The 26,079-nt window shown below is 51.3% G+C and overlaps 1 protein-coding gene across 1 annotated transcript; it reads right to left on the bottom strand.

Annotated features, from left to right (window-relative positions):
- IGFBP2 (insulin like growth factor binding protein 2) lies at nt 1–24,639 on the bottom strand. Its single transcript, XM_037849706.1, has 4 exons — nt 24,120–24,639; nt 3,295–3,506; nt 2,426–2,566; nt 1–513 (listed from the first exon to the last, which is right to left on the bottom strand). The coding sequence occupies exons 1-4, from the start codon at nt 24,541–24,543 to the stop codon at nt 361–363; spliced, it is 930 nt and encodes a 309-aa protein (XP_037705634.1). The 5' UTR covers nt 24,544–24,639; the 3' UTR covers nt 1–360.
- Between the last annotated feature and the right edge of the window lie 1,440 nt (nt 24,640–26,079).

Genomic DNA, 26,079 nt, shown 5'->3' with positions numbered 1-26,079 from the left:
TTTATTTTTCCTTCCTTTAATTGTAAGTGAAAGAGACACAGAGGTTCAAAAATAAAAATGTCTTTTTCCCACCTCCCAAACATTTACCCCAGCTCCCCACTGTAACCAGCCCTCTGTCTTCCCAGTGGGGAAGTGAGAAGGGGAGGCTGTAGGCATCTCCTGCTGGGGAGGCAGAAGGGGGATGGCAGGGGGTGTGCCCAAGCTCGGGGCTGGTCTCTTTCAAATATAAATACACATGTCAAAACTCCTGGAAAATCCTCCACCACCTCCCATCCAGGTGCTCCCCCTTCTCTGCCGGTGTTTGGAGAGGGGGGAGGGGGAGGGGGGACACCAGGCACGGCTGGCTCTGGTTTACTCTATCTACTGGGTGCGCCCGCGGGCCTCCTGCTGCTCGTTGTAGAAGAGGTGACACTCGGGGTCCCCACGGATGGTGGGGGCTCCCTGGATCAGCTTCCCAGTGTTGGGGTTCACGCACCAGCACTCCCCACGTTGCCCGTTCAGAGACATCTTGCACTGAGGAGAGAGAAGAGGAGAACATGGAGGATACCCAACCCCAGCCACCAGCTCTCCTTCCTTCACACAACCAAACGTTTACTGAGCAGCTACTGTGGGCTCTGAGCCAGCACTTCCCGGTGTTGTCTTTCCAACTTGAATGTGCACCAGGGAATCTTGTCAAAACGCAGATTTTACTAGTTAGGAAGCAAGATTCTGCTCTGCTAACAAGCTCCATGGTAATACTGATGAGTCTGGCTGTCCGGGATGCTCAAAGATGAAAAGACACAGCCCCTCCCTTCAAGGAGGTTCCATCTCCTGGGGACCTGGGGTACATCCTACTGGAGCTCAGTCACAGCATAAGTTGAAAAATGCAAGTGACACTCAAAGCCAGTGCTAGCCCAGTGCTTACTAAGGGCCAGGCACTGTGTAAGCCATATAGTCACTGCCCATTTAGTCAATATCTAATGTCTATCTTCACTGCATCCTCACAGCCACCTTGTGCAGCATTCAGAACCATTACTGCCCCCATTTTACAGATGGTAAAAATAAAGCACTGATAGGTTAAGTAACTCACCCAAGGTCACACAGCACATGAGGCAGAGCTGAGATGTAGACCCAGGCATTCTGGTTCCAGGGTCCAGGCTCTTACCCATCTTGAAAATCCCTTTAGTTAGCCATAAAGTATAGCAGATAGCCCTCTTTCATCACTACTTTTTTTGAGCTCCAAATGAAATAGCTGGCTTGTATTTAGAGAGTGTATAGTGTGTGTACAAACAGCTTTTAACACTAGAATGATATTCAGAGGGGCTAAGAGCTGCCCTGAGACCCTGAGAATGACCCGAGTCTGGCTCCCCATCTCCTGGCTCCAGGCAGCCGCCCTCTAAGTCCACCCTGACTGCCCTTTAGAATCATCAGGGGACCTTTAGAAACTCCTGATACCCAGAAAGCACCCAGACCTATAAGATCCAAATCTCTGAGGGTGGGGCCCTGGCTTCCCAGGAGATCCCAATGTGCAGCCAGGGTTGGGAACCTCTGCTTAAAAACAGTCTCAGGTGAGCCCATACTATGTACCACCAGCCCCCTTCCTTTTCCTTCCTTTTCTCTGCCTGAAGTGAAACAGACATGACTTTCACTCCCTATAGATGGGGTGAGGGGTGAGGTACAGAGGAGCAGGCTAAGTAACAGAGCATCCGATCCATGGAATATTAAACAGCTGCTAACAATGACCACTACAAAGCCTATGTGAAAAATACTGACAATAGAGTGGTAAGAGGAAAACACTGTCCGTGCACATTGATCATGTTAAGGACAGACAGTGGGAGGGAAAGGGGGCTCTTAGGTGACTTCTACTTTCTTAATTTTCTTTAATGTGCTTATAGTGTTATTCTATTCTTATTTTTAGAAATACTGTAAATGGTGTCTCTTCACTCTCATCTTCCATTTCCTGAAATATCTGAAAATCAGAGCAGCTACTTGGCCAATGGATTCCATCAGTGGTTCTCAAAGTATGGTCCATGGCCCAGGAACATCAGCATCACCTGGGAGCTTGTTAGAAATGCAGAATTCCGGCCCCACCCCAGGCCTACTGAAATCTCTGAGAGTGAGTGCCAGGAATCACCACCACCTCCAAGTGATTCTAATGCTTAGTAAAATGCGAGAAGCAGTGGTTTAAACCTCCTTCACTCTTCTAAGAGGCTCCCTCCCAACCCAACGCCCAGGGCTTGTGGCAGATAGCTGGGTACGTGGCGTCGGCCTCTGGCCCACCCAAAGCCAAGGAGTGAAGGCCTCACCCTGCTTGACCTGGTGGCTGGCATCCCCACGGTTGCAGAAGTCTGGGGCTCCTTCTCAGCACTTAGGGCTCAGAAGTGGAGCCAGGGAATGGGGGCAGGAACAAGACACACCCAGGCCTGGGGCTGAGGCCCGCACTTGCCTGTTTGAGGTTGTACAGGCCATGCTTGTCGCAGTTGGGGATGTGCAAGGAGTAGAGGTGCTCCAGCGGGCCCCGCTCGTCTGGAAGGCGCATGGTGGAGATCCGTTCCAGGACCTGGTCCAACTCTTGCTGGCAGGGGGTCTGTGGGCACAAGAGGGCACAGAGGATGGCTGGGGTGAAAAGAATGGGCTCCCACACACTAGCACTAGATGCAACCTCACAAGACTCTCATCCATGGGGAAGGAACTTTCCCCAGGTCACACAGCCAGTTGGCATGCCATATTGTTGTGCCTTCCCTACTCCCTAAAGAAAGTCAGACGGCTTTAAGACTTCCCTCTTCTTGCTCTATAGCAAAGGCTCTCATGGATCAAAAGGGGATCTATTTGCAAGTACAGAATTTAAGTGGTTGTCTCCAGAGGATCTGCACATTGACTCAATCATCCAAACTCCCTTCCTTTCCATAAACCCAGCCAAGGCTGAGGCCCAGGACAGCAGAGCGGAGTTGGGAATTGGAAGGGGTGTAGCTGAGTGAGGGGAGTGTATCTCAACAAGACGGAGCAAGCTCAAGTGAATCCGTCTTCATATCTGGGATTCATCTTCTCTGCCTATATCCCAAAGACAAACCAAAATGTGGAGGTTTTAGAAGGAAAGGACTTCAAGAAAATCCTATGCATGGTCCATTATACAGCCAGAGGCAGAGGCACCCAAAGAGAAGTAACTGTCCCAAAGGTCACTGAACATGATAATGGCAGAGCTGGTGACAGGAGGGCTTTGACTCTAAATAGCACAAGACATACACAGATCTTTTAGGGACGCCCTGCGCCAGCTGTGAGAACCCCACCCCTCTACACAGACAGGACTTCACTGACCCTGGTAAGTGGCGGCCGCAGCTTCTTGGGGTCCTCCAGGCTGAGGTGCTGCTTGCCCCCCTTGCCCATCTGCCGGTGCTGCTCAGTGACCTTCTCCCGGAGCACGGCCAGCTCCTTCATGCCCGACGTAAGGGTCTTGCGGCCAGGAGGACCTCCACCATTCAGCATGTTCACGGTCCCATCCACGTGGTTCTCAGCCAGGCCACCCTCGTCTGCAGCGAGAGGGAGGAAAGAGCTCCACGTCTGGGCTCCGAGAGACGTGACCTCCAGGGGCTCCCCGGACCGCTGACGATGACAAGGTTGGAGACGGCCAACCTCTAATGAGTGCTTCCTACACATCAGGTCCCGAGCTAAGCAGTTCACATGGATTACCTATTGCAATTTTATTGCAATTTTCACAATAATGCTTATGCGGGTACCACTTGCACACTCCTTCTGGGGTCTCTTGTACTCCTCTGTCAAGATCTCCCAGATTCACCTATTTCTAACCCCCAGTTTAAGAGGCTCATCATCTATTGTCCAAAAGAACACAGATAAGGTGGGTTTTAAAGGCTCAGGCAGCAGAGACTATGGGGCCATGCCATGTCTGGTGAGGCAGTGAGAAAGCCGAGAGCTGCACCGCCAACCGGATTCCTTGGTTTCCAACACTCCGCTCTGTTAGTCTTATTTCCCCGTTTCCTCACCTCAGAGCCCACACAGTGCTTTGCTCCTATGGTGGCTGCACCCCATTGACTCATTTGTATCCAGGTCTATCTGGACAGCCCCCTCCCCCTTACAATGCATGCCCCAGGAAAGGAAACATGACTTCCTCAACCTTTCATTTCAGCCTATTGTCCACCCTGAAGCCTCATCAGCTGTTTGTCCAAGGAGCGTCTATTCTTGAACCACACGAAAAGGCTCCTCCTGTGTGCACAGCCTGGGCACAGGGGTCTGAAAGCAGCCCCTAGCTACCATGGCCTTGCTCAGGCTTCAGCACGTCCAGCCAGGGGAGGAGGACAGCAGAATCACACGGCAGCGGTGTAAGCAGGGAGACAAGTCCCAGCAAGACTCAGAAGGGCCGGAATCAAACAGCCCAGCCCAGCCCAGCTGCTGTTGACAGAGCAGAGCAAACAGAGCCCCAGACCACAGTGCTCAGAACAGCTCCCCTGCGGGCCCCAACAAGACAAGGAAGACGGTAAAGATGGTGTGTGTGTGTGTGTGCGCGTGTGTGCGCGCGCGCATGGGGGCTCAAACGGCCGTTCCCAGGCAGTGTTGTACACAGAAAGAGCTGGCCCTGCTGCCAGCCCTTACCTGTGAAACAGAGGCTGTAATGCCCACCTCTGGGATGCAGTGAGCTGAGCGCTCACTCACTCACCAGCTGAGGGATGGGGCACCTCTTCTGTGCCAGGTGCGGCCTGGGGTGCTGCCAGTAGAGCAGCACCTGCTCCCACGGTGCACGCGGACCACCGGCCCCCAGGAGACAAGCTCTACCGTGATCCCGGACAAAAGCAGGCTTTGACAAGGGCTCACTCCCATCTCTCCCCTCTCCACAGGGTCCTAATACCTGGTCAGGTCTTACAAGTTACAGGAACACCCCTTACAAACCTGGCTCACCATTGCTAGGGCAGCTAGACTGGTTACGAGGGCATACTCAGCTTCAGTCCCAGCTCCACCACCTTCTCCACCAGCTGTCTCCCCAATACGGCCTCTCTGTGCCTCGTTTTCTTAACTGTAAATTGTGAACAATGACAGCTCCTACTTCCTACAACTGTCGAGAGCCTATTTAAGGTAAACCCAGGGCATGGAAACGCTACCTATGGGCTGTCTGTCATTACTTCTATGATGCCGATGAAAATGGCAATTGCCTCGGCTGCCCACACCCTCTGCAACATGGAAGCCAGTCGAGGACGAGGAAGCGGGGGACAGTGAGCCTGAGCATCATCCCAGCTGTCGCCAGGTCTGTGCATTCTAAAGTTCTGGCATTTTTCTCGTGAGGCATGTGCAGAACTGGCATGTTAAGAACCTTGGCAGCTCGAAATAGTATTGTTCTGAGAAGCAGGGATGTCTCGTTTCTGAGCCTGCCACAGAATAAAATAAAAAAAATCAAAAGGAAAAGAAGGAATGCATGTGGACAACAGCAAGAAGTATCAAATGGCAGTGAGGAAAGAGGAAAGTTAAAAAAACAAAAACAAAAAACAAGCCTAAGAACTCTGGGGACACTTGGTACAAGGCCAACAATTCCACAGTCATCGGTGACCCCTGAAGATGTCCGTTTTGCAGCACAAAACATGAATTGTGTTGACAATGACAAGCTGGGAAACCAAAAAAAAGGAGGGGGCTAAAATTTCAAATGTCCAGCACTAAAAAAAAAAAAAAAAAAAATCGAACCAAAAGTGTTAAACTTCAGAAAAATTAAAAATTGAATAAACCCTCTGAAACCTGGAATATTCCTGTATCTAGAATGGATGACTACTTCCCCAGGGGCTCCTGGTTCCCTGGGGTTTACCTTAAATACAACCAAGCACAGGTTCAACCCTGTTCCCAGCAGCCGCCACCCCCACCTGCAGAGGAAGGCAATCCCGAAGGCTGTGCCTCCAGATGAGGTAGTCATCCTGTCCCACCGGGTTGCCAGACCCATTAACCCACTCCAAATGCTTCTCATCCATCTGCCCTCACTGCAACTTGAGGCTGAGAGCAGCAGAAACCCAAGGCCCCGTGGGAAGTATTCAGAGTTCCCCTTGCTCAGCTACCTGCCAGGTGTCCCAAAAGGGAGAGGCTGAGTAGCCCTGCCTTGCTGCAGGTTTTCTCTCCACTGCTGCCCCTCTGTCTGCGCAGGGACCCCCCATGTCTGCACAGGGCCCCCTCATCTGCACAGGGACCCCCTCTGGGTCTCGGTCAGGCAGCTGGAGCCAACCATGGAGGACACAAGAGGTGGAGGACAGGAGGCTGGGGGTGGGGGGTGGGTGCAGCAAGAGGCTTGGGAAAATCTGAGGTAACACAAAATAAACAGGAGTGGTCTGATTCAGATAATTCTCTATCCCTTAAAGGTAACCTTCCAAGCATAATGAAGAGGTTGGCACAAGCTCAACCCCCTTCTCACTACCTCAGGGCAGATCCACCCTCTCCAGCCATTCCCCACCCTCAACAGTCTTCTCTGCACCCAGAACTGGGGTGGGACGATTCCGGGCTCCCCTGACTCTCCATCCACGCAGGCACTGGCCCGGGGAACACAGAAGGAGCAGAGCAAGATGGCTAGGGAAGTCCTTTTCTCCCCAGCTGCATGGGGCCATATAGAAAGGCCCTTTGCCTCCTTCCCAAACTACCCAGGATCAAATGGTGAAAGCCCCAATAGGGACCTCCAGGTCACCCTCACCCGGTCCCCTTTATACTTAAGGTCACACTCCGGGGCACAGCCCCTGGCCCACCACCATCACAGCACCCCGCCCAGCTGGTCGGCAGAGGCAGCAAGAACCTCTGGAGCCCTCCACACCATCCTCCAGTCCTGGAGACCTGGGGCTCCGCTTACGTGGTAGCTACAGAAGACAAGGGCACTGGGAATCTGCTACCACAGCACGTTGCCACCATTGCTGGGACAATCCACTCTGGTGATGGAGCTCACCTGGCTCCTCCCTTTCAGGAGGCCTCTTGCCCATGCACTCCCACCCCACCCCACTGCGATAAGACTGCTGGTCTCCATTATGCCTATAATTAGTTTTCTGGGTGAAGAAGAGAAAGGCAGCCCATGTTCAGTCCTGTGTAGAAGCTTCTGGAAAGCCCCACTGTCCTGACCCAATGCCTAGAACATCCTTCTGGGGCAGGGTTTCTCTGTCTCACACATTTTGGACCGGGTAATTCCTCTTTATGAGGAGCTGTACGGTGCATTGTAGGATATTTAGCAGCGTCCCTGGCCTCTACTCACTCGATGTCAATAGCAGCCATCCCAAATCATAACAACCAAAAGGTTTCTCCAGGTATGGCCCAATGGCCCCTGGGAGGCTAAAATCTCCCCTAGGTGAGAATCACTCACTGTTCAGGAGTTAGGCTTTTTCCAAAGGCTTAGAAGTTTCCCAGCCCACTGACGAAATGGTTCCATGTGCCACAGAAAACAGATCTGAGCTCTCCTATAATTCCCACCTACAGCTAAGACCCCTCCCCTCTACCAACCCTCCAGCCTCAGCCATACATCTGGACTTGACTCCACAGCTTCTCCCCCAGGCATCTCAGAGGACTTTTAGGTTGCCTCTCCCTCTTCCCTAAGCCCTCCCGGGCCCCTATATCAGTGACACCAAAGCAGCAGCCTCTGGCTGAGCCCTAGAGGTCAGTACACATTTGTCCTTCAGAACACTCTGCACACTCCGGAGACAGATACACACAGATAAATGTACATTCAGGCCTCGGGGCTCCAGCTAGGGCCAACTCGTCCCTGAGGCAAAGGAGCCTTGTAGTTTAGGGCCCATGATGCTTTTAGAGCCCATTAATGTCTTTTTAATGTCTTTTTAAAAATCAGAAGGGAAAAAAAAAAACCATTAAGGTTGAAGAAAATGTCCTAATATACAATAGTAGTACATTCATCTTTATATCAACAGTTATAAAATACAATTTTTAAATATCTTTTTATGGAGGAAGAGGTCCACCCAGGCAACAGTGCCTAGGGCCCCCCAAATCATACTGCAGCCCTGGTTCCAGGTTCCAGGTCCCAGGAGATGGGGGTGGGCGTGGGGGCAGCTAGGCAGTTTTCTCCTGGGAGGATAGAGTTGGCTTCCTGTTCTGAGATGTCACCTACCTCTCCCAAGGTGAAGGTCAGTTTGTTCACTCTCACGGAGGTCACCTAAATTCAAGGGTGTTTTATTCCATTCCTTTATTGATCCCGTCACTCCCAGCGAACATGCCAGGAAGATGAGGAAATCCAGGGGCCTTGTTTGCTGACACACACTCTTTTTGAAGATAGTAGAGCATCTGTTTCTTTCTCTGGAACAGACTTCAGGACCCAAGTCCAATGGCCAAGTTTTGAACTCTACATCTTGAGTTCGAAGTTCAGGGAAGGGAAACGAAATAGCTGACTGGGAGGAGATCAGAAAGGATTGCAGGCTGAGAAAAACCTTGATTCCATTCCCAACCAAAGAGGTTCAAGAATTCAAGCTCCAAAGTCTAACTGCCTGGGTCTGCATCCCAGATTCTCCACTTGGCTGTGCAGCCCTGGACAAGTTACTTAAGCTCTGTGTATCCTCAATGCTCATCTGTAAAAGGACAAGCAGCACTCACGTCTGGTGGGCTGCTCGGAGGATTCCGGGAGCTACTGCAGGCATATATGGCACCTGGCACGCGGTAGCTGGATACAGGGTTAGCTCTTAACTGCTTCCATCTCCTCCCCCACCCCCCAGGACAGTCACACAAGGGCATCATCACATGTTCCCAAGTTCTTCCCATACATTCTCTTATAGGCTACGGGAGCAATCCACAGGAAAACATTCCAGATGTAGAACTCCAACTAGAGATGGAATTTGCCCTCAGAACAAAAACACCAACTTGTATTTTTTCTGCCTAAGAGAGTTAGGTTCAGAATAATATTTTTTAAGCAACCATTTATGTATGCAGCTCGGCCGGCTCTTACCTGGACCGGCTGCAGCAACCCAAATCGTAATGGGAAAAGGCATCAGGCTTAGAGATGACTGCTGGGAACCTCTAATGTCCCTGAACATGTCGCTCCCTAGTGATTAGTAAGCATTAGCTATGTTCCCCTGCATAGCGATGGCTGAAATGGGTCAACAGGGAGTTTCACGATTATACACAGAAGGTAAAACTTTGCCAAAGACAAGTGGGGGAGACTATAAAGGGGCAGTATTGAGAAATCCTGACCCCATTTGGTAGAGGGCTTGAAAACAGGGGAGAACTTCCATATAGGCAGACTAAATGAGAGCAAATGGATGAGTTGTCGCATTTTTCAGATGCCAGGCATAAGGTCCAGAAGTACTATCGTCTGGGTTCACAGGGGCAAGCACCTTCTCTGCCATCACCACAGGTACTTCCCAGTTGGCATGGAGTCCCCACACTGTCCCGTGACCTACTCTTACAACTCCAGTCAAGGAGGGCAGCTGGAAGCTGAAGAGCTTATGTCTACTTTTTTTTTTAAATAATTCAATTTTATTGATATATATTCACATATCATGCAGTCACACAAAGCATACAATCAATTGTTCACGTCTCCTTCTATGCATTAATACACTCATTTGAAAAGATAACACCGGCATAACTCCCTTTGCCCGATACAATCTTGTTTGATTCTAGCACTGTCCACCTTTTTCAGTGAATCAAAACCCTTGTGGTCGATAAGATTCTTATCTCATAAAACCTCATTTTTTCCTAGTTTCTGAAGAAAGTGTAACCATTTTTCCAGCCTTCTCCTCCTATGATTATCTTTCAACATAAGAGCCAGGCGCTCGAGCCTACCACAACCTCCAGTGGCATTACCTCCTTCACCAGGTATTAGCATTCTGGGCCGTGCCCACCAATGGGCCTGAGGGAGGCCGGCTGCTCTCCTGGTACCACCCTGACTGGACACACAGCTCTCTGGGCTCCTTCTTTGTTAATTTTACCCAAAATGCACTGAACCTTGACATATGATAGAAAAGAATGAATACCCACCACCTTCCCCCTTAACCTCCCGACAATGTCTCCATTGATACCCGTGCCAGCGGAGCATTCATTAACTCCATGGATGAAAAACACCAGCAGTCAAGAGCCCTGAATTCTAATCCTGCCTCCGCCACTTACTGTTCACCTGTGATTTCAGCCAAACCCCTTAACCTTTCTGGGCTCTCTAATTTCTCAAATCTTAAAATGGGAATGTAACTCTGCTAAGGTAAAGACTACTATTTAAATGTGATACAAGATTACTGTATCACTTTGAGGTCAAAATCATGATTTAGAAGAAATGTTTGGGCAGATGATCTATTTCTCAAATAGGTAAATGAAATGAAGAGGTAAATGAAAGGGGGAAGAGAGAGCAATATCTGATGTGTAGACTGCAAATGAATGGGAAAAATATTACGTGTTACAAGAGAGTTCTGCTACCCTATTTGCATATTTCTCCACTTCTTTTTGATGATTGTATAAATTCTGTCCATTGCCACATATCAAAGCCTTCTGCCATTTGATGATGTCCTTAGGTAGCATGGATTTGCCTAAATTATTTAACTTTTGTTTACAACATTTAGGGGAAGGAATGGAGGCAAGGTGGGAGAAGTTTCTTAGGGAGAAGTTTATAGACCATCTTCAGAAGTCTCCAATATACTCACTAATTCTTTCCCTATAAATCCTGTGGGATAATGACAGGCAGGGCTGAGGCTTCCTGTTCTCCAGATTAGAAAATTGGGCAATGGAGAAAATTCTGCAAGGCCATACAAGGCAACATAGTCCAGAACCCAGATCTCTGCAAGGCCACCCTGGATTGAAGGGCCATTGAGCTGGGTGGGAAGTGAGGAGAGACAAATGGCAGGGCAGGGCTCACAGGTAAAACTCGCTAACACACAAGGGAAAACAGCTTTCGTAGGAGAGAACTCTAAGCCAGTCTCTTTGGATGGCTGATTGTGGTCACCAAACTCTTATCTAGCACGTGGCCACTGTGTTCAATAACACAGCCCACCCACAGGGCTGGGAGTGCAGAGGCAGGCCATGCTGAGGGTGGGGGTGGGCAGGGGAGCAGTGAGAAATGGGGTGGGAGAGGAAGGGGGCCTATTTGTTATTTTTTAGCTAAAGTTTAACCTGAGGCCCTCAGTCTCTCTGGGTGAGTGACACTGTTTATGTTTGTTCCCCCGTCTCTTTCAAAAGGTCAGAGGCGGTAGCCTGCAGGGGCCTCTCCGGCTGGAATTTGGAGTTGTGTGTGCACGTCTGCTGCAGTGCAGGCTGGCTCCCAGGACACGGACCAACGCAGTTAATGACATTCTCCCGGTCGGTTGATTGGACCATCTGTCTCCTGCTGACACCCCAGCTTCACCCCAAACTCCCCTCCTATTCTTTCCCACCCTCTGAACCCCAGCTCCCTGCACGGGGTGGGGGGAGACAAAAAGCCAGACATCCATCAGATGTTCTGAAAGAAACTCCCCTTTGGCAACTGACCTGTTGCTCCTCAGCATGATTTCTGAAAAAAAGGTGGTTCCCCTCATGGTAGAATATGACCAACACCAGACCTCTCAGAATGTTCTAGATTCACAAGCCACCCACATTATAATATCCCACAAGTACAGGAACTGGCCTTTCTTATCTCCCTGCCCTGTAGCCACCACAGGCCTATCACTTAGCTAAGTGACGACGAGCTCAGTGAAGTCTGTCACTGCAACATCCAGGAAACATACAACCCCACCTCAGACAGTGAAGGAATTGCTACAGGAGATGGCAGAGGAGGGCAGAGCCCACCAGCTGTCCTCCACGCCAGGCCACCCTCGATGCTTCTAGGTTTCTCTTTGGAACACTGGTTCTTGGGTTTGATGCCTTGGCCAAGAGCTTCTAGGCAGAAGACCAAGGACCCGGTCCTGACTGAGCGAGGCCAGGCAGGGAGCTGAACATATGTGGGCTTCAGGGTCTTCATCTGTAAATTCACCATCTGAAGACCCTGCTATAAAAATAGAGTCCCGCACCTCAGCCCCAGAGATTTAGAGACATCAAGTCTGGGCAAGGGCCAAGCAATCTGTTATTTTTAACAAGCCCTTCAGGCGTCATTTCCAGGGCCCCCATTCCTTTCTTTTTCTCTCTCCTACCCAGGTTTCCTGATGCACTTCTTGATGCAAGAACGATGCCTCTTCTTTTCAAGAAATATGGCCCTGTGTCCACACTTTGCAAAGGCTGAGGCCTCAGAAGCTCTTTCTACCCGTAAACTCACGGGTTCATAAACAGACACACACGTGCCTTTGGAGGCACACAGAGAGGCTCTTCTTGGCCAGCCAGCATGGAGATTTCTGGAACATGACTTTACCTCACCATCTCACTTGGGGCTCCTCCTGAGAGAGCAGAAACAGCACAGCCTCTCCGGAGCCTCCCTGCCTATGCTTTATAAACACCAGGGTCCTTCCTGGAATCATAAGGGCCTGGGGAGGGTCGGGGCTGAGGCAGACGGTTTGAGAACAAAAGCATGCTCAAATCCAGCCAAGGTCCTCTGGGGCTCTGCGAGCCAGAGCCATGCTGTCCTTGAAGAGCCAGGAGAGATTTCTATCGGGACAGCAAACAGCACTATCAGCTTTCACACCTTCCTGTGGGTCCCGAACACTTCTCTTGTTCAACGAAAGCCATCCAGGAACCTGGGAAGGTGACCTAGCTGCTGAAGGCCTAAGAGGGCAGAAAGTGGGCTCTGGTGCAAACTTGGACCAGGAGTTACAGAAACTGGAGACCGTGCCTGGCCCAGGAATTCTGTTTCTCTCACACATAGGGCACCTGCAAAGATATGTTCAATACAGCATTATCTGTAGTGCAAGAAACAATTAGCAATCCAAAAGTCTGTCAAAAGAGAATAGATAAGTACAATCAGCTGGCTACTATGGTGGACTACCACACAGCGGTGAAAAGGAATAGCTCTGACCTGCATATATCAGCACGAGCAGATCTCAAAAACCTATTGTTGATGAGGGGAAGGGTTGCAGAATGAAATCTTCTATGTACATTTTTAATTCATTTTCAGAGAACAACTGTCGATAATGGTCATCCATCATATATTTGCATGCAAATTTGTTTAGGCTAGAAAAATACACTAAATAATGCCTGCTAGCGGTTGGCTCTGGGACAGAAGGATGGGGAACAGGAAGTGGGGTGTTTAACTTTCATATTTAAAAACAAAACAAAACAAAACAAAAATCCTTGGAACACAAATGACAAAACATCAATCACTCAGTTCTGAGAGGGCTGGGGTCTCTATGGAAGCCCTCTCGACACGACAGACTTCCACGGCCATGGAGAGGTCAAAGCACCCTTAACGGGGTCACCACCTGCCAGGCGGAGCCTGACCATAGGCTTCTGTCTGGTTCTCTAGTCCACAGAGAACTGGGAAATGAGTCAGAAGAAAGACCCAGAGACAGTAGAACAGGGCCACAGGATCAAGGAGGGGAAGATGAAAGGAATCAAGATGGCTGGGCCTCAGAAAGCCAAGGGACAAGCCAATCCTATCCATTCCACAGGGCTGGGGGGTTGGCGGTCTTAGGGTGCAGAGTGATGGAGGGGCCCAAGGGCCAACAACACCCAATAAGAAGGACACATTGTTCTGGCTCCCTGATGACCAGAGAAGAAAGAGCCGTTTCCTGAAACAGACACCCAGGTTAGAAGCGCCACCAAAGAGTTTCATGGATGACAAGGTGCAACTGGAAAAAGTCTTTCTCCTTCGGCTTTCTCTGGTACAGTTTAGGAGGAACTTTTTGAAGAAGGAGGAGGATGGACAAGGTGTCCTCCAAGTGTCCAGAGGCCACTTGCCTGACTCAGTGAAGGGCACCCCTGGGCAAAGAACCCTTGTAATCTCACTCAGCTTCTCCTACAGAACTCTAGCCGGGGTCCATGGCAAAAAACCATGGGCCCATACCTTTCCTTCCCCCCTCCATAAGACGGAAGCTTTCTGGAAACACAAACTTGGTCTTAGATTCCATAGAGCTTTAAATAAAAAATTATCTTTAACAAAAAGAAAATAGAAAAGAAGCCATTCCGCATACTGAATTTACTTTTGTGGAAAGAAGAAACTGTGTTCTTCTTTCAAGACTGAAGAAGCCAGCACCTGTCAGACTTGAATTGCTCACTTCAAGGGCCTCATCACAGAGGACCCTCATTCTTTAATTTAACATCAACATCTTCCCAAGAGCCTGGTCCAAAGGCTGAAAGAGCCACCATTTATTTGCCTTAGATTTATATACATCTGTACTAACTTGGTTTTTTAGATAATAGTCAATATTTTTTAAATGCTTTTTTTGTTCCACTCTGGAATCAAAAAGCATGGAGTGAGAACTGCATTTTTTATATCTAGTCTAATTTCATTACTTGCTTATGGTGTGTGTTCCATCAATGTTCAAAGACTGGTAAAGCTGACTATCCAGAAAGCAACCACTAACCTAGGCTCTGCTCTGCCCTACAATATCTTGCTATCTTAGTTCTTTTTCTCCCCTTTTTGGCATCTCCTTCAGCAGCCAAGCCCTGCAAGAGCAGTGAGTGGTGGTGAGCATGAGATGGGTTCCTCTTCCAGGACCCACAAACCACTGCAACACCCAGTTCTAATGATGCAACCCCACGGCCCAGATCCCAGAGAGTAATAAACACCAAATCCTCTACCCACCTCTTTCCTGCCCCCTTCCCCTTCTGCCAGACTCTTCTCCATCCTCACAAGAATGCCCCCAGATACTCCAGGTCTGACACTCTGAACCTGGAGGATGCAAAAAGGGAATCGAAAACCTGCACAGATGTCCAGGGTTGCCAGCCACGCTTTCAAACCAGCCCAAGAAGCATCCTGAATATAAATAAGTGTCTTTAAATAGGTCACCACGTTTTTCTCTTTCTTTGACAAAAAGTTTGCTGATTTGATCTGATGCTGATAGGCATCACATCAGTTGCCTTCCTTGACTATACATTCTTGGCTTAGGAGGCAGCCAACCAAACCAGAGAGAACCAGCACAGCCTCTAGCAAGAATTCCCATTCAGTGGGGCATAGCCGGGCCACAGCTGGCCATCTGCTATCAGTAGAACCATAAATAGTGACATCAGCACCAAAGGCCATGTCTGCCCACTGCAAACATCTCAACCACTGACTGACTCCAGTCTAGGACTCACGATGGCTGTTCTGAAACAAAGGCAGCTGCTCAGAAAAGCCACACCCCATGGGATAAACCACACCCCCGAACAGGATTCCAACAGGCCTTCCCCTTCAATCCATAAGAAAACATCAAAAACCAGCCATGTGCCACTCTCCTTCCGTTCTGCATATTGAGGTCAGAGGAAGGAGAAAAGAGGGGATAAGTACCAGCACAATGCTATTTGATTTTCTGAGTTTCTAATAATAACAGGTCACAAGGTTTTATTCTGTGTTAACTGGTTTGTATGCATTACTTTGTTTTATCATAAGCAAACCCATTTAGTTGATAATCACTTATCTCCCTCTCACACTTGACAAAAGAGCCAGAGAGCAGGAGATCAACTGCACAGTCAAGCAGTCATTGGCAGAGCCGGAACCAAACCTATGTTGTTTAGCTTCAAAGGTCTTAAGCACCAGAAGGATATCTGGTCATTTGAAGTCCCCTAAGGAAAAGGCACAGCCAAGACCTTTTAATCCAACTGCTTCACTCCTTCTGCTCCCTATCCCCTTGCCCCATCCCTCTCTCCACAGGGCCATCACCTGTCCAGAGAAGAAAGCCATCAGCCATATGCCAGCTGGCTCTGACAACCTCAAAAGCCTTTAGGATCCAGGAAAACTCACTCCCATTCCCGTTCCCTCCCCCTTTCCCCTTGCCCTGCCTGATACACCTTCCACCACTGTTGCTATAGAAACCATGCAGCATTATCTGGCAGGGGCAGGGGACCAGGAAGTGCCATTTTCAATTTATCTTGGCCTCGGGCACGGAAAGCAAGTTCACCATCCAGAGGCAACTTGGCATGTCTATCCAGAAGTAAAGACCATAAACCTAAAAGAAACTTCCTGGGGAGTCACATAAAGGCACATTTTTGTGAAGTTATGCCTTAATTACTAACTCCCAGGGAAAAGGAGCTTTTCCAAGAAGCAGTATGTAATTCCCTTTTTTTTTTTTTTTTGCATGTGGGAGTCTGATGGCATAGGGTACTGGAAATTAGAATCCAGAAACCCAGACTCCATTCTGGACTGTGCTGGACTTTTGGTATTTGACCATGAATGCAGCCTTGATTTATCTGTGATGTGGGGGGTGTGGGAAGTGGGGGGATTCCAAAGCTAAACAGCCGTAAAAAACTATGGGCTCCTTGGTACGGGGGACCCTGTCATTATTTTATCATTCACCCTTTTTGAGATGGCCTCCTTCACTCCCAACACCCACTCATTGCCAAGGACCCTCTGCTCCCCCACAATCCAGCTTGGATCACTCCTGCTAGAAAGCTCCTCGTCTTCTCTACTCATCGGGGTGGAACCCAGCTTAGCAGGCTCCTCTTTTGCCCACTTTACCCCACAGTTTGCCAAGGCCTTCTGGGGCTCAGTCTCTCTCCCCTCTCTTCCCCGGTTCCCTGCATGAACACAAGCTCACACCCCTGCATCCGCCCACTCATTAGAAACCGCCCCAGGCTTTGCTCGGGGCCAGCGTCTCCAAGCCCCCTGCCCGGCAGCTGGATGCCTGCCAGGCCCTGCCCCCTTCTCCTCAACCCTCACTCCTGCCCTGCCTCCCACCAGCCAGGAAGAGATGTGGGGCTGGCGGCCAGAAGGGCCCGGAGGGCTGCCAGACTCTCCCCACCCCCACTCCCCCCAAAAAAGGAAGGGAAAAAATTCCTGACTGCAGGCGACTCTATTTCTTTCCGGGGGAGCAGGCTTTCTGAGCAAGTTCTTCCCTCTGAGCCTTGACTGACACCCAGGAGCAGAGCCAGCCCCGTCCTCCCTGGCTTTGTTAAGGAACAGGAGTGGCCAGAGGAGGGGGCAGGGAGGTCAGAGGGCAGGAGCCAAGGAGGGGGAGGGGCATGGGGGAGGGGCCGTTTTCCAGTGGGGGAGTGGGGAACGCTCTTACTTCCCATACATTCTGCTCATTGTGGGTGAAGAGGGTGGGAACCGAGGAGTTTCTCAGTAATCTGAAAACCAACAAATTTCTCTGGGCCTCCGACCCCAGGAGAAAACGGGCTTTTTCTTTCCCCTCCCCACGAAGGCCCTTTGAGTCTAGGGTGACTGACCGTCCACCCCAGATTGTCCCAATGGCAAATTCTAGGCTGTGGTGCCCATCTGCCTGGATTTCTGGTTTAGTAAATAGTCACCCAATTATACGCTGATGCCCCAAGACTTACCTGGAGCCTCTCCTCCAGACCCCCTCCTGCCACTCCAACAGCCCAGAGCAGCCCAGCCCAACAAACGAGCAGTCGGCATCCATGTGCACACAGGCCATCACTCTAGGGGGTTTCTAGTACCGCAGATGAAATCAGACAATAGGGAGTGTCTCCAGTGCCCAGAATACACTGTCCCTGCCCAGTTTTTCTGCTGAGAACCCATCAGCCCCTGGCAAGATGAGACGGTGCTCCCTGACTCAGGGGTAAAGTGGATTCTGGAGACGATGTTGTAAGAAGACGTCATTCTTTTGGATCGAACATCCAATTTCTTTGCCTGGCTCACGTTCAAGTTTCTGGCATCCAAGGCCCGGAGAGGACAGGCTGAAAGCCCCATTTTCTTGGAGCAGGAAATGGGCGCCAGAGTCTTCACAGGCTTTGAGGCAACTGCACACCGTCCCATCCTCCATACGTACACGTACAAAGGGTTTTAGGATGGTTTTGGTTAGTGCTTGATCCTATCATTACGAAGCCTGTGTCCCAGCAGGTGTCCTCAGTAGGGCCATCTACAAAGGAGGGAGTTTCCCCTTCCTGACTGTGATCTCAGGGATTCCCCAGTGCTCTGAACGCCTACAGCTGGAGGGCTGGATCCTCTAGATTGGCTGGCAAGTAAAGGCCAGCTCAGCCCCACATCATCTGCTTTGTCAGCAGCAAGGCAGGCAAGGGAACCCAGGCGTCCAAACCCAGGGGTCTTCTCTGTCCCCAGTTCCTCCCACCCCCAACATAGGCACTGCAGAGTGAAGCTTCCACACCAAGAACGGGCCTAACTCATTTATTAAAAATGCAAGCTTGCAGACCTCAAACCATCCCTTTACTGTCAATTGGGTTTGTACATCATTTAAAGTACAATTTCATTACCCTTCCCAAAAACTAAAGCTTGCTACAACCCTGCAAAAGGGCCCAGAAGGTATGAAAATTTCCATTTTATAGGTGAGCAGATGGATTAAGTGACTAATAACAAAAAAGCAGTGCTAAGGCTTTATATGCATCATATACCTTCACACACATGTGTACATGTACTATTAACCCCTGATTTACAGATAAAGAAACTGAGGGTCAGAGAGAATACAGCTCTTGCCTAAAGTGACTAGTAGGAGGTGGGGAACTGGGATTTGAACCCAAACAGCTTTGCCTCAGATTCAAGTGCTTCAACGTTGTGGCATCACCTCCAGAGGCTGGGGGCTTGCTGGGCACCTCCACTTGGCCTTCAGCTAACTAAGGTTTCGAGAGGACTCCTCACTTGCCAGGATTAGGGCAGCTAACATCCATGAGAACCTTCTAGGTGGTGGGCACTTCCCATCATCACAATTCACCCTCATGCAAATCCCGCAGCAGAGACACTATCGTCTTCACGTTACCAATGGGGAGAGGGGTGTTTGTGGAAGGTCCTTGCCCATCATCGCCTGGGATGAAAGAGGCAGGTCTCAGTTTGAGCCCAGCTCAATATGACAGCAAACAAGAGACTGTTTCCACCGCCATCGGCTGCCTACCAGCTCTTCTCTCCAGAGGCCAACCCTGTCACCCTTTTGTCACTCCTGACTGTCCACTGTATTTGGCCACTTACATTTTTGAAGTCCCCAAGCTCCAGGACTTGAGGCCCTCAAAGAAGTCAAGACAGTCCAAATACCCAAAATATGGTGGCCATGTGCCCGGCATCCAGGAACAAAACTAATGGCTAACTGGGTTAAAAGTGGTTTTCCCAACCCTGGAGGCAGAGGGCTGCAGAGGACAGGTAGCCAGGCTAGTCTCTTGCCTCGTTACTTACCAGTTGGGTCACCGCTCGACTGAGCTCCAGTGTCCACACCTGTGGAGTGGAGGAAATACAGCCTCTCTCACTGGGGTGTTGTAAGACAGGAGACAAAGCAGGCCAGGAAATCAGTTCACCCCAGGCAGCTGCCGCCATCTCAGCAAACAAGTCAGCCAGAGGCAACAAGGTGAAGCAGAGGGGCCTGGAATTTCTGCCAACGGGATCACCAGCTCCTCTGGTGAATTACAAGTGTAATCTCGCTCTCCCATGCCTTGGGGTCAATAGACGTAGCCTGGGCAGTAACTCCCTTGGGGGAAATCACCACCTCCCCACTCCAAAAGTCCTTTCCCATCAAAGTCCACCCCTGTGCTCATTTAAGGATCAGATTTTTTGAAACCTTCCAATTCCTAATCACCCACATGATTTTCTAACAACTGGCTCTTGGAGGAAGGGAGGGGCCGATGCCTTTTCTCTGAGTCCTGCCCACCTACTGCAGAGTCCAGCCAGGTGTTTTTCTAAACCAGACCAGCAGTTGGGAGTGGCATGGAAGAGAGAAGAATGGGAGAGCTTCTAGGGGAAGCTGAGGGTGGAGAAAGCAGGGGAGGACGTGAGGGGTGGGGGTGGGGGGCTGGGGACACAACAAAGAGAGGAGAGAGAACAGGGTGAAATGGAGCCCTCCAATACAGTGTCCCTTTAAAAAAAATTCTAAGAATTTTCTTGGTAGTGTTGTACAAAGGAAAAGAATCAACAACAAAACCAGTGTGGACACAGCCTGTTTACTCTCTGCTCTTCACTCATTCCATGTTAGCAGCCCCTGCCCTGCCCCTCCAGGTACCATTCATGGTTCCCTATTTCATTAGAGCCAAGAATTTTTTTAACTTCTTTTTCATATCCAAACTTAGCAGTTGTACATCCCATTTTCATGACCCTTTTTCACTGGCAGAGAAGCACTAACCTCAGAACCAACTGGAGTCTAAGCTGATAACAGGCCTAGATGTTTGATAATGACTGACTGAATATTCCCGTGCCCCCAGGTAACCCACGGGTGCTTTTATAGGGCTAACAGTCCCTCACCCCAAAAGTGTTATTTGCCTGAAAAATGTATTTTCAAGGTAAATGCTAAGGTATGCTGAGAGTGAGAACCATTGTACTCAAAAGCCTCTCTTTTCACTTTGCCTGCCAGGAAACTCAATGGTCCAATTTGGCCAAGAACCTCTGCACAAAGACAGCCACATGACCACAACAGATGGGTTCTTCTTTCCCCCTAGATTCTACCACCTATTTGAATTCAGATTCCTTAGCCCAGTTTTTGTTTTTTAAAGATATGTTAACATTGTTCCATAGGATTTTTTTTCTCAAAGTTTCCTGTATTATCTTGTCAAAAGAATGGGGTCATTAGGACCGCACAAAGGAAGCAGTCACAGTCAACATTTTGGACTTATGTGGAAGGTGAGTAGGGAAACTGAGGGCAAAGAAGACCCAATTCCGTGGCTTCTTCAAATCCCAGCACACCAGACCCAATGGCAGCCGGAGGTGGCAGGTGGGAACATTGCCAGCTTTCAGGTCCGAAACCTGTGGGTCCCGCCCTTCAGATCAGCCCAGCCTTGGAGACCCAGGAGGGCACAGAACCACACCCTGCCTGGTCTCTTAGCCAAGGAACTCCGGATCCCCCAAGACAGGACCGAAGAGCAGCAGCCCTGAGCTCCCCCATCTCCTTCCCGCGTGCAGTGGTGAGTCAGCAGAGCAGCTCTGCAGAGTGAGCTCTGGATGTTCTGTCCAGAAGGGGGGAGGGGGGGCGGAAGGTAGTGGTGTTAGCCATCAGCGACAGTGGGTCCCACTCATTCCCCCAGCCTATTTTACGACTTTGAACTCGGTATGCAAATTTATGCAAGACGAGATGCAAAGCAGCACTTTGAGCCAGAAGTCCCATGGCTTTTTTCCCCCTTTTTTTTTGAAGCTGCACTGAACCACTGTAAATCAGTGCTCGCCTCTGCCCCCCTTTCTTCTTCCCCAGCAACTGCAGATGCAAAGCCTCCCCTCCGGCCCGCATGCCCGCCCGCCCCAGGACTTTGAATGACTGCACATTTCTATAGCACCTTTATATGTGCAGCCCGCCAGACGGCCACTTGGGCGGCTCCGCCCCTCAGCATAATCCCCTGCATTGTACAGGGCAGGGAAGGAGGCAGGGAAGATGCCGAGGGAACCAGTCCAGCCCCGCCTGGGGCAAGCCCAGGCCGTGAATTCTGAAAGGGCCCAGCCTGGCCCAGGCCCGTTCCCTCCTCTTACCCAGACATTTCTAGGCAGTCCTGCGCACTCCACCGCCACACACACCCACACACTTTTGAGGTCCAGACGTTCCACTGACCTCGGCAGAGCTCATGGACCATCCCCCACCACTGCTCCCATTTTTCTTCCAGACCCCGCCACCACAAACCCCACTCGGACTTCTCGGTTTCCTTGAACCAGCAATTCCCAGGCCATCAGCCCCACGGGGTGCAGGCTCACTACCACCCACTTCTACGGCCGATGTGCCCACCCCACCCCCCCTGCATCCCTGCCATCCCCAGGAAGCTAGCCCTGAGTCCTGGGAACAAAGACAAAAGAGCTAACAGCAAAGCCGGAACTGCTGGGGTTTGCTGCCTGGAAATAAGAGGGTATGTTTAAAATTCTCAAAAGCAACCTGCTCAAGAGGAATGCAGGCTGGGGGTGGGGGGTGGGGTGCTCATTCTTCGGAGTGGGGAGAAGAGATGCGAGAAGGAGAGCAGAAGGCAGCGGCATTCTGTGCTAAGGTTCCCGTCTGAGCCGTGTTCAGTCGGCATTGCCCCCCCAACCCTGACCCGGCACCCCCCTGCCTCACAGAAGCCTCAAACCTCTCTTCTCAGCATCCCTAAAGGCCAGGCTTTGCCCACCAGTCTTATTCCTGTCTCAAGCACCCCTCTGCACTTGGCCACTTCCTTCCTAGGAGCCTGCTCAGCTTCCACATCTAGTTTCCACCACCGCCAGGATACCCAACCACCCACCCTCCCATCCCCCCAACCCCCCAAATAAAATCCTTGGTTTCCCCTCTTCACAGTCTGGGTCCCAAGAGAAAAATGCGGAAGGCATCTGGGCAGTGAGGAAGAGGAGCAGGCTGCGAGGCAGCTGGTGCAAGCTGACGGGAAGGGAATCCCATAATCCAGGCAGAAAATCTAGAGGGACATTCTTCCCATGAACTCACCCTATTATCCCTGAGCTCCCCTGACAACTCCCCCCTCCAGACTCTGGAGAAAAGTGAGTGGGAATACTCTCCCTCATCTGTTCTAGTCCCAAGGCTCTAACCTGCTTCTGGAATCTGGGAAGCAGGCGAGTTGGTTTCCAGGCTTAGAGTGGAAGGAACAGAGAGTTAAAGAAATACTAAAATATTTAGGACGAGAACGTACCACACACTTATTAAAACAGTCAAAATCCAAATGATTCTTTTAACTTAGAGGCCTTTCAAAAAGTTTACCCCGCTGAGGAAGATGTTTAGTTTGTCAGAGTTGAGGTCTGAAGCCCCACGGTGCATCCTCGGTGGGCCCCAGGGTGCAAGGGGGTGATGGGGAGTCAGGGCTTGGAGAGGAGGCCCTCAGACTGGGGGAAGGCCCCCACCACCAACCCCCACCCCACAGTCTAGGGACCTTTGCCCAGTCGTTTTCCCCTTATGATTATTTTTTAAGAGGAGCAGGAAGGAAGGGTTAGTTGTGGTACAGGCAGGAGAGAGAAGCAAGCAGGAGAAAGAAGAAAGGGTTCCACTTGGAACGAGCCCTAACTTGCTCTGCAATCAAGGTCAAAATGCGCCGGAGAAATGGAACAAAGATTTCAACTCTGACCCCTAATTCCATTCTCAAGGAGAAGAGGGAAAGAACAATAGTGAGCCAGAGGAATCTGGGGGTTGAAACGCATGGGGTGGGGGTGGGTTGCACAAATCTTTTTGCTTTTTCTTTACTTTTCTTTCTCCTTTTTTTTTTAGTTTGAGAAACTTGGTCAGGCTTGCTTTCTTTTTAAAAACAGTAGTGGCAGGCAGTGGACACATTTCACCACTGTCTCCAAGAAGAAAGAAAATAATTACAGCTTCCTCCAGAGCACTGGGCGGGAGCCTTTTGCAATTTAAAAAAAAAAAAAGTAAGATGCCTATAGCCTGGTTTTGTCCCCCAAATAACTTTTTGGAGAGGATGAGGGCCCCTTACTGAGAACCCCAGGGCGCCCATTCTAAAAGAGAGGAAGGGATGGAGACTGACAAATAGCTCAAGTAAGAAAAGCTGCGTCCACCGCCCAAGGATCCTCCTGCCATTCAGCCCTGGGGCCCAGATGCAAAGCTGCCACCGCCTGGCTGCCCCCGCCCCGGGATGCCGGTAGGCCGGCCGGCTTAAGTTACTTTAACTCAACCGCTGGGGTCCCCTCCTCGCCTCCCAAAGGCCGCACTTTTATTTTTCCATGCCACACAGTGACAAGTGCTCTCCTCGTTCTCTACGTAAAACAACAGCGCTAGTTTTGATTTTTTTTTTCCCCCTAAGAAACCCACCTTACAAAGTACCCAAACCAGACATTCCTTCCACCTCCAGAAGGGCCTCTCTACGCGCCGGTGTCTCCCCTAATTCGAGGTCCGCAGTGTGCCCGGCATCCGGCAGCCTCCGCCCCCAGCAGCTTTCTCCGCAATGACCCTTCCGTCGGCGGTCACGTACTCCAGCTGTACCCCAGTAAGTCTCAAGATTCCTACTCCATAGAGCTGATCAACGCTCTCCTCCCGACTAAATCCCCCCTCTGAAATTTAAATCAGGGGACGTTTCACCCTGACTAACAAGCACGCCCTTCCCTCTCTTCAATCTATCCCCACCAAATTGGTAGCCAGGACTCTCCCGCACGCTCTAACTCCAGTTCCCCTCCCTGGACCTGGCTTTCGGGTCACCCCTCTCAATAACCCCTACCACCGCCACCCCCGAGTCGGTTAAGGACTCCTCTCATCCTCCCCTAAAACCGTCACCGAGTTCCCACCGCGCACTCCTTCCCCACGTAACGGCCGCCAGCCAGGATCCCCCGCTGCCCTCCAAGTTTCTCCAAACTAGTTGTCCCAGCCTGTTACCTGTAACCTGCTCCGGGCTGGCTCCGTACTCGGTGTCCCGGCGCTTTTCGCAAGTGCCCTCGCCCTGGACCAGCGCCTGCAGGGGCAGCTCAGAGTCCGGGTGGGGATAGCAGCGCAGCCCCTGGGCGCAGCGCGGGGTGTAGACGCCGCACGCCTCGCCCTCCAGCCGGGCGCACACGGAGCAGCAGCCGCAGCCCGGCTCCCGAACCAGCTCCGCGCAGGGCGCGCGGGCGCCACCGGCCTCCCCGGACCCCGCAGCGGGCGGCGGGGGCCCGCAGGCGGCCAGGCGCTCGGGCGTGCAGGGTGGGCAGCGGAACAGCACCTCGGCGCCCACCTCGCGGCGGCTGCTGCCCGCACCCAGCAGCAGCAGCAGCAGCGGCGACAGGAGCAGCGGCAGCGCAGGGCCGCCCATTCTCGGCAGCATGTTGGCGGTGATGAGCGCGACGGCGGCGAGAGAGCGGGCAGGTGGCTCGGCCCAGCGAGCGCGGGAGCCGCCTGCTCCGCTTCTTTCTCCTCCCCCGCCGCCGCAGCCGGGTCCTAAAGGGCCCTGCTTCTCCCCGCCCCCTGCTTTCTCCCCTCCCCCTTTTGGAGACCACCCCCTTCCCCCTACACTCCCGCGCCGGGGCACGTGCGTGCGCGCACACCCACTCGCCCACGCCCGGTTGGTTCCTGCCTCTGGGGGTTCCTTACTCTTTTCCGCCCTCTGTCCCGCCACAGTCTTCCACTCTGGGCTCACTGACTACCGGGAATAAGACTAACTTGGGGGTTTGGGTAGGATCAGCGTCAGAGGGGAGAAGAGTAGGTGCTTTTGTCTCCCGTCTATCAGTTCAGTTCCGAAGGGCTTAGCTGCACGTTTCCCCTGTGCCTGGCACTGGGCTAACTACTGGGGCGACACAAAGGACCTCAGGCACTGGCTGGGCCTTCAGGAAGATTTCAGGCCACTCCCACCAACTCCCTCCAGCCTGATCTGTTGCCTGGTGACGCCTTAGGTCTGGGGAGATTCAGACCCGTCCAGACCAGCCTAGTTTTCCCTGTACAGCCCCTCTTATTGACCAGTGCAGCTTCCTAAACCCTGGAGTTTCTGACCGTAACAGATAAGAGCGAGAAATGCAAATTCTGGCTCTGGGAGTCCTGCTGCCTTCCTCATTCCGCACCCCTCCCTCATCCCCCAAAATCCTTTAGAGATGTGGGTTCCCAGCCACAAATCCTGAGGCATTTGCTGCTGGAGAAATCCCAAAACACCCTGCTGCGAGGTCTTGGGGAGGTCAGATCAGCCTTCCAGGTGTGAGAGAAGGCCGTGGGGTACAGTCATTTCCAGCTGTCTCCAAAGAAGCGAGGGACAAGGCCCGCCTGCCTTCATTGTTCTGTTTGATTTACTGAGTCCTCTATTTGAGCTGCCCCCATCCCCCTTCATTCCAGGCAGAGCTCCCATCGGCCTTGATCACGCATCTCCCTGGGTTGTGACCCAAACAAAGACCCTTGTCAGGGAGATTCTCTGGATGAGGGATGGAGCGTTAAGCTGCCTCCAGCCCAGGTTTAATTCCCCAATAACCCAGTGCCACCCTTCCCCCACAAGACTCCCCGACTCCAGCTCTTTCTAACTTTAGGGCTCAGGGCCATTTGATCCAATTCTACAGCCTCTTACCAAGTGGCCTCCTGGCCCTGAAGGAGGTGAGCTAGATGCCACTGTGGATGGTCAAACTCACAGCAAGTTCCTGATCTCAAGGAACTAACAATGTTATAGTAGAGAGTTTGATAAGACAAATAACTGGTTGCTAGGGGCTTTAAGGAAGAGATATTTAGATAGAAAGGTGAAGGGGTCAGGGAGGTAGGGGGAGAGGGACTTACAGGGAAGTTAAAGCCTGGAATTTCACCAGGGGAAATGCAGGGACAGCAGAGCACACTAAGCAGAGGGACCTGCCAAAGCGAGGGCACGGAAATGGGAAAGTGAGGTTGGAGA

This window comes from Choloepus didactylus, chromosome 9 (assembly GCF_015220235.1).
Source record: "Choloepus didactylus isolate mChoDid1 chromosome 9, mChoDid1.pri, whole genome shotgun sequence".
NCBI classification, from domain to species: domain Eukaryota; kingdom Metazoa; phylum Chordata; class Mammalia; order Pilosa; family Megalonychidae; genus Choloepus; species Choloepus didactylus.
This window is presented reverse-complemented; position numbering and strand designations above follow the sequence as displayed.

Excerpts from the sequence above, each read along its gene's own strand:
- IGFBP2 (XM_037849706.1), bottom strand. The coding sequence starts at position 24,543 with ATGCTGCCGAGAATGGGCGGCCCTGCGCTGCCGCTGCTCCTGTCGCCG. Across the intron at positions 3,507-24,119 it reads CAGCCCGGAGCAGGTTACAG|ACGAGGGTGGCCTGGCTGAG; the intron begins GTAACAGGCTGG and ends CTCTCGCTGCAG. Across the intron at positions 514-2,425 it reads GCCTGTACAACCTCAAACAG|TGCAAGATGTCTCTGAACGG; the intron begins GCAAGTGCGGGC and ends CTCTCTCCTCAG.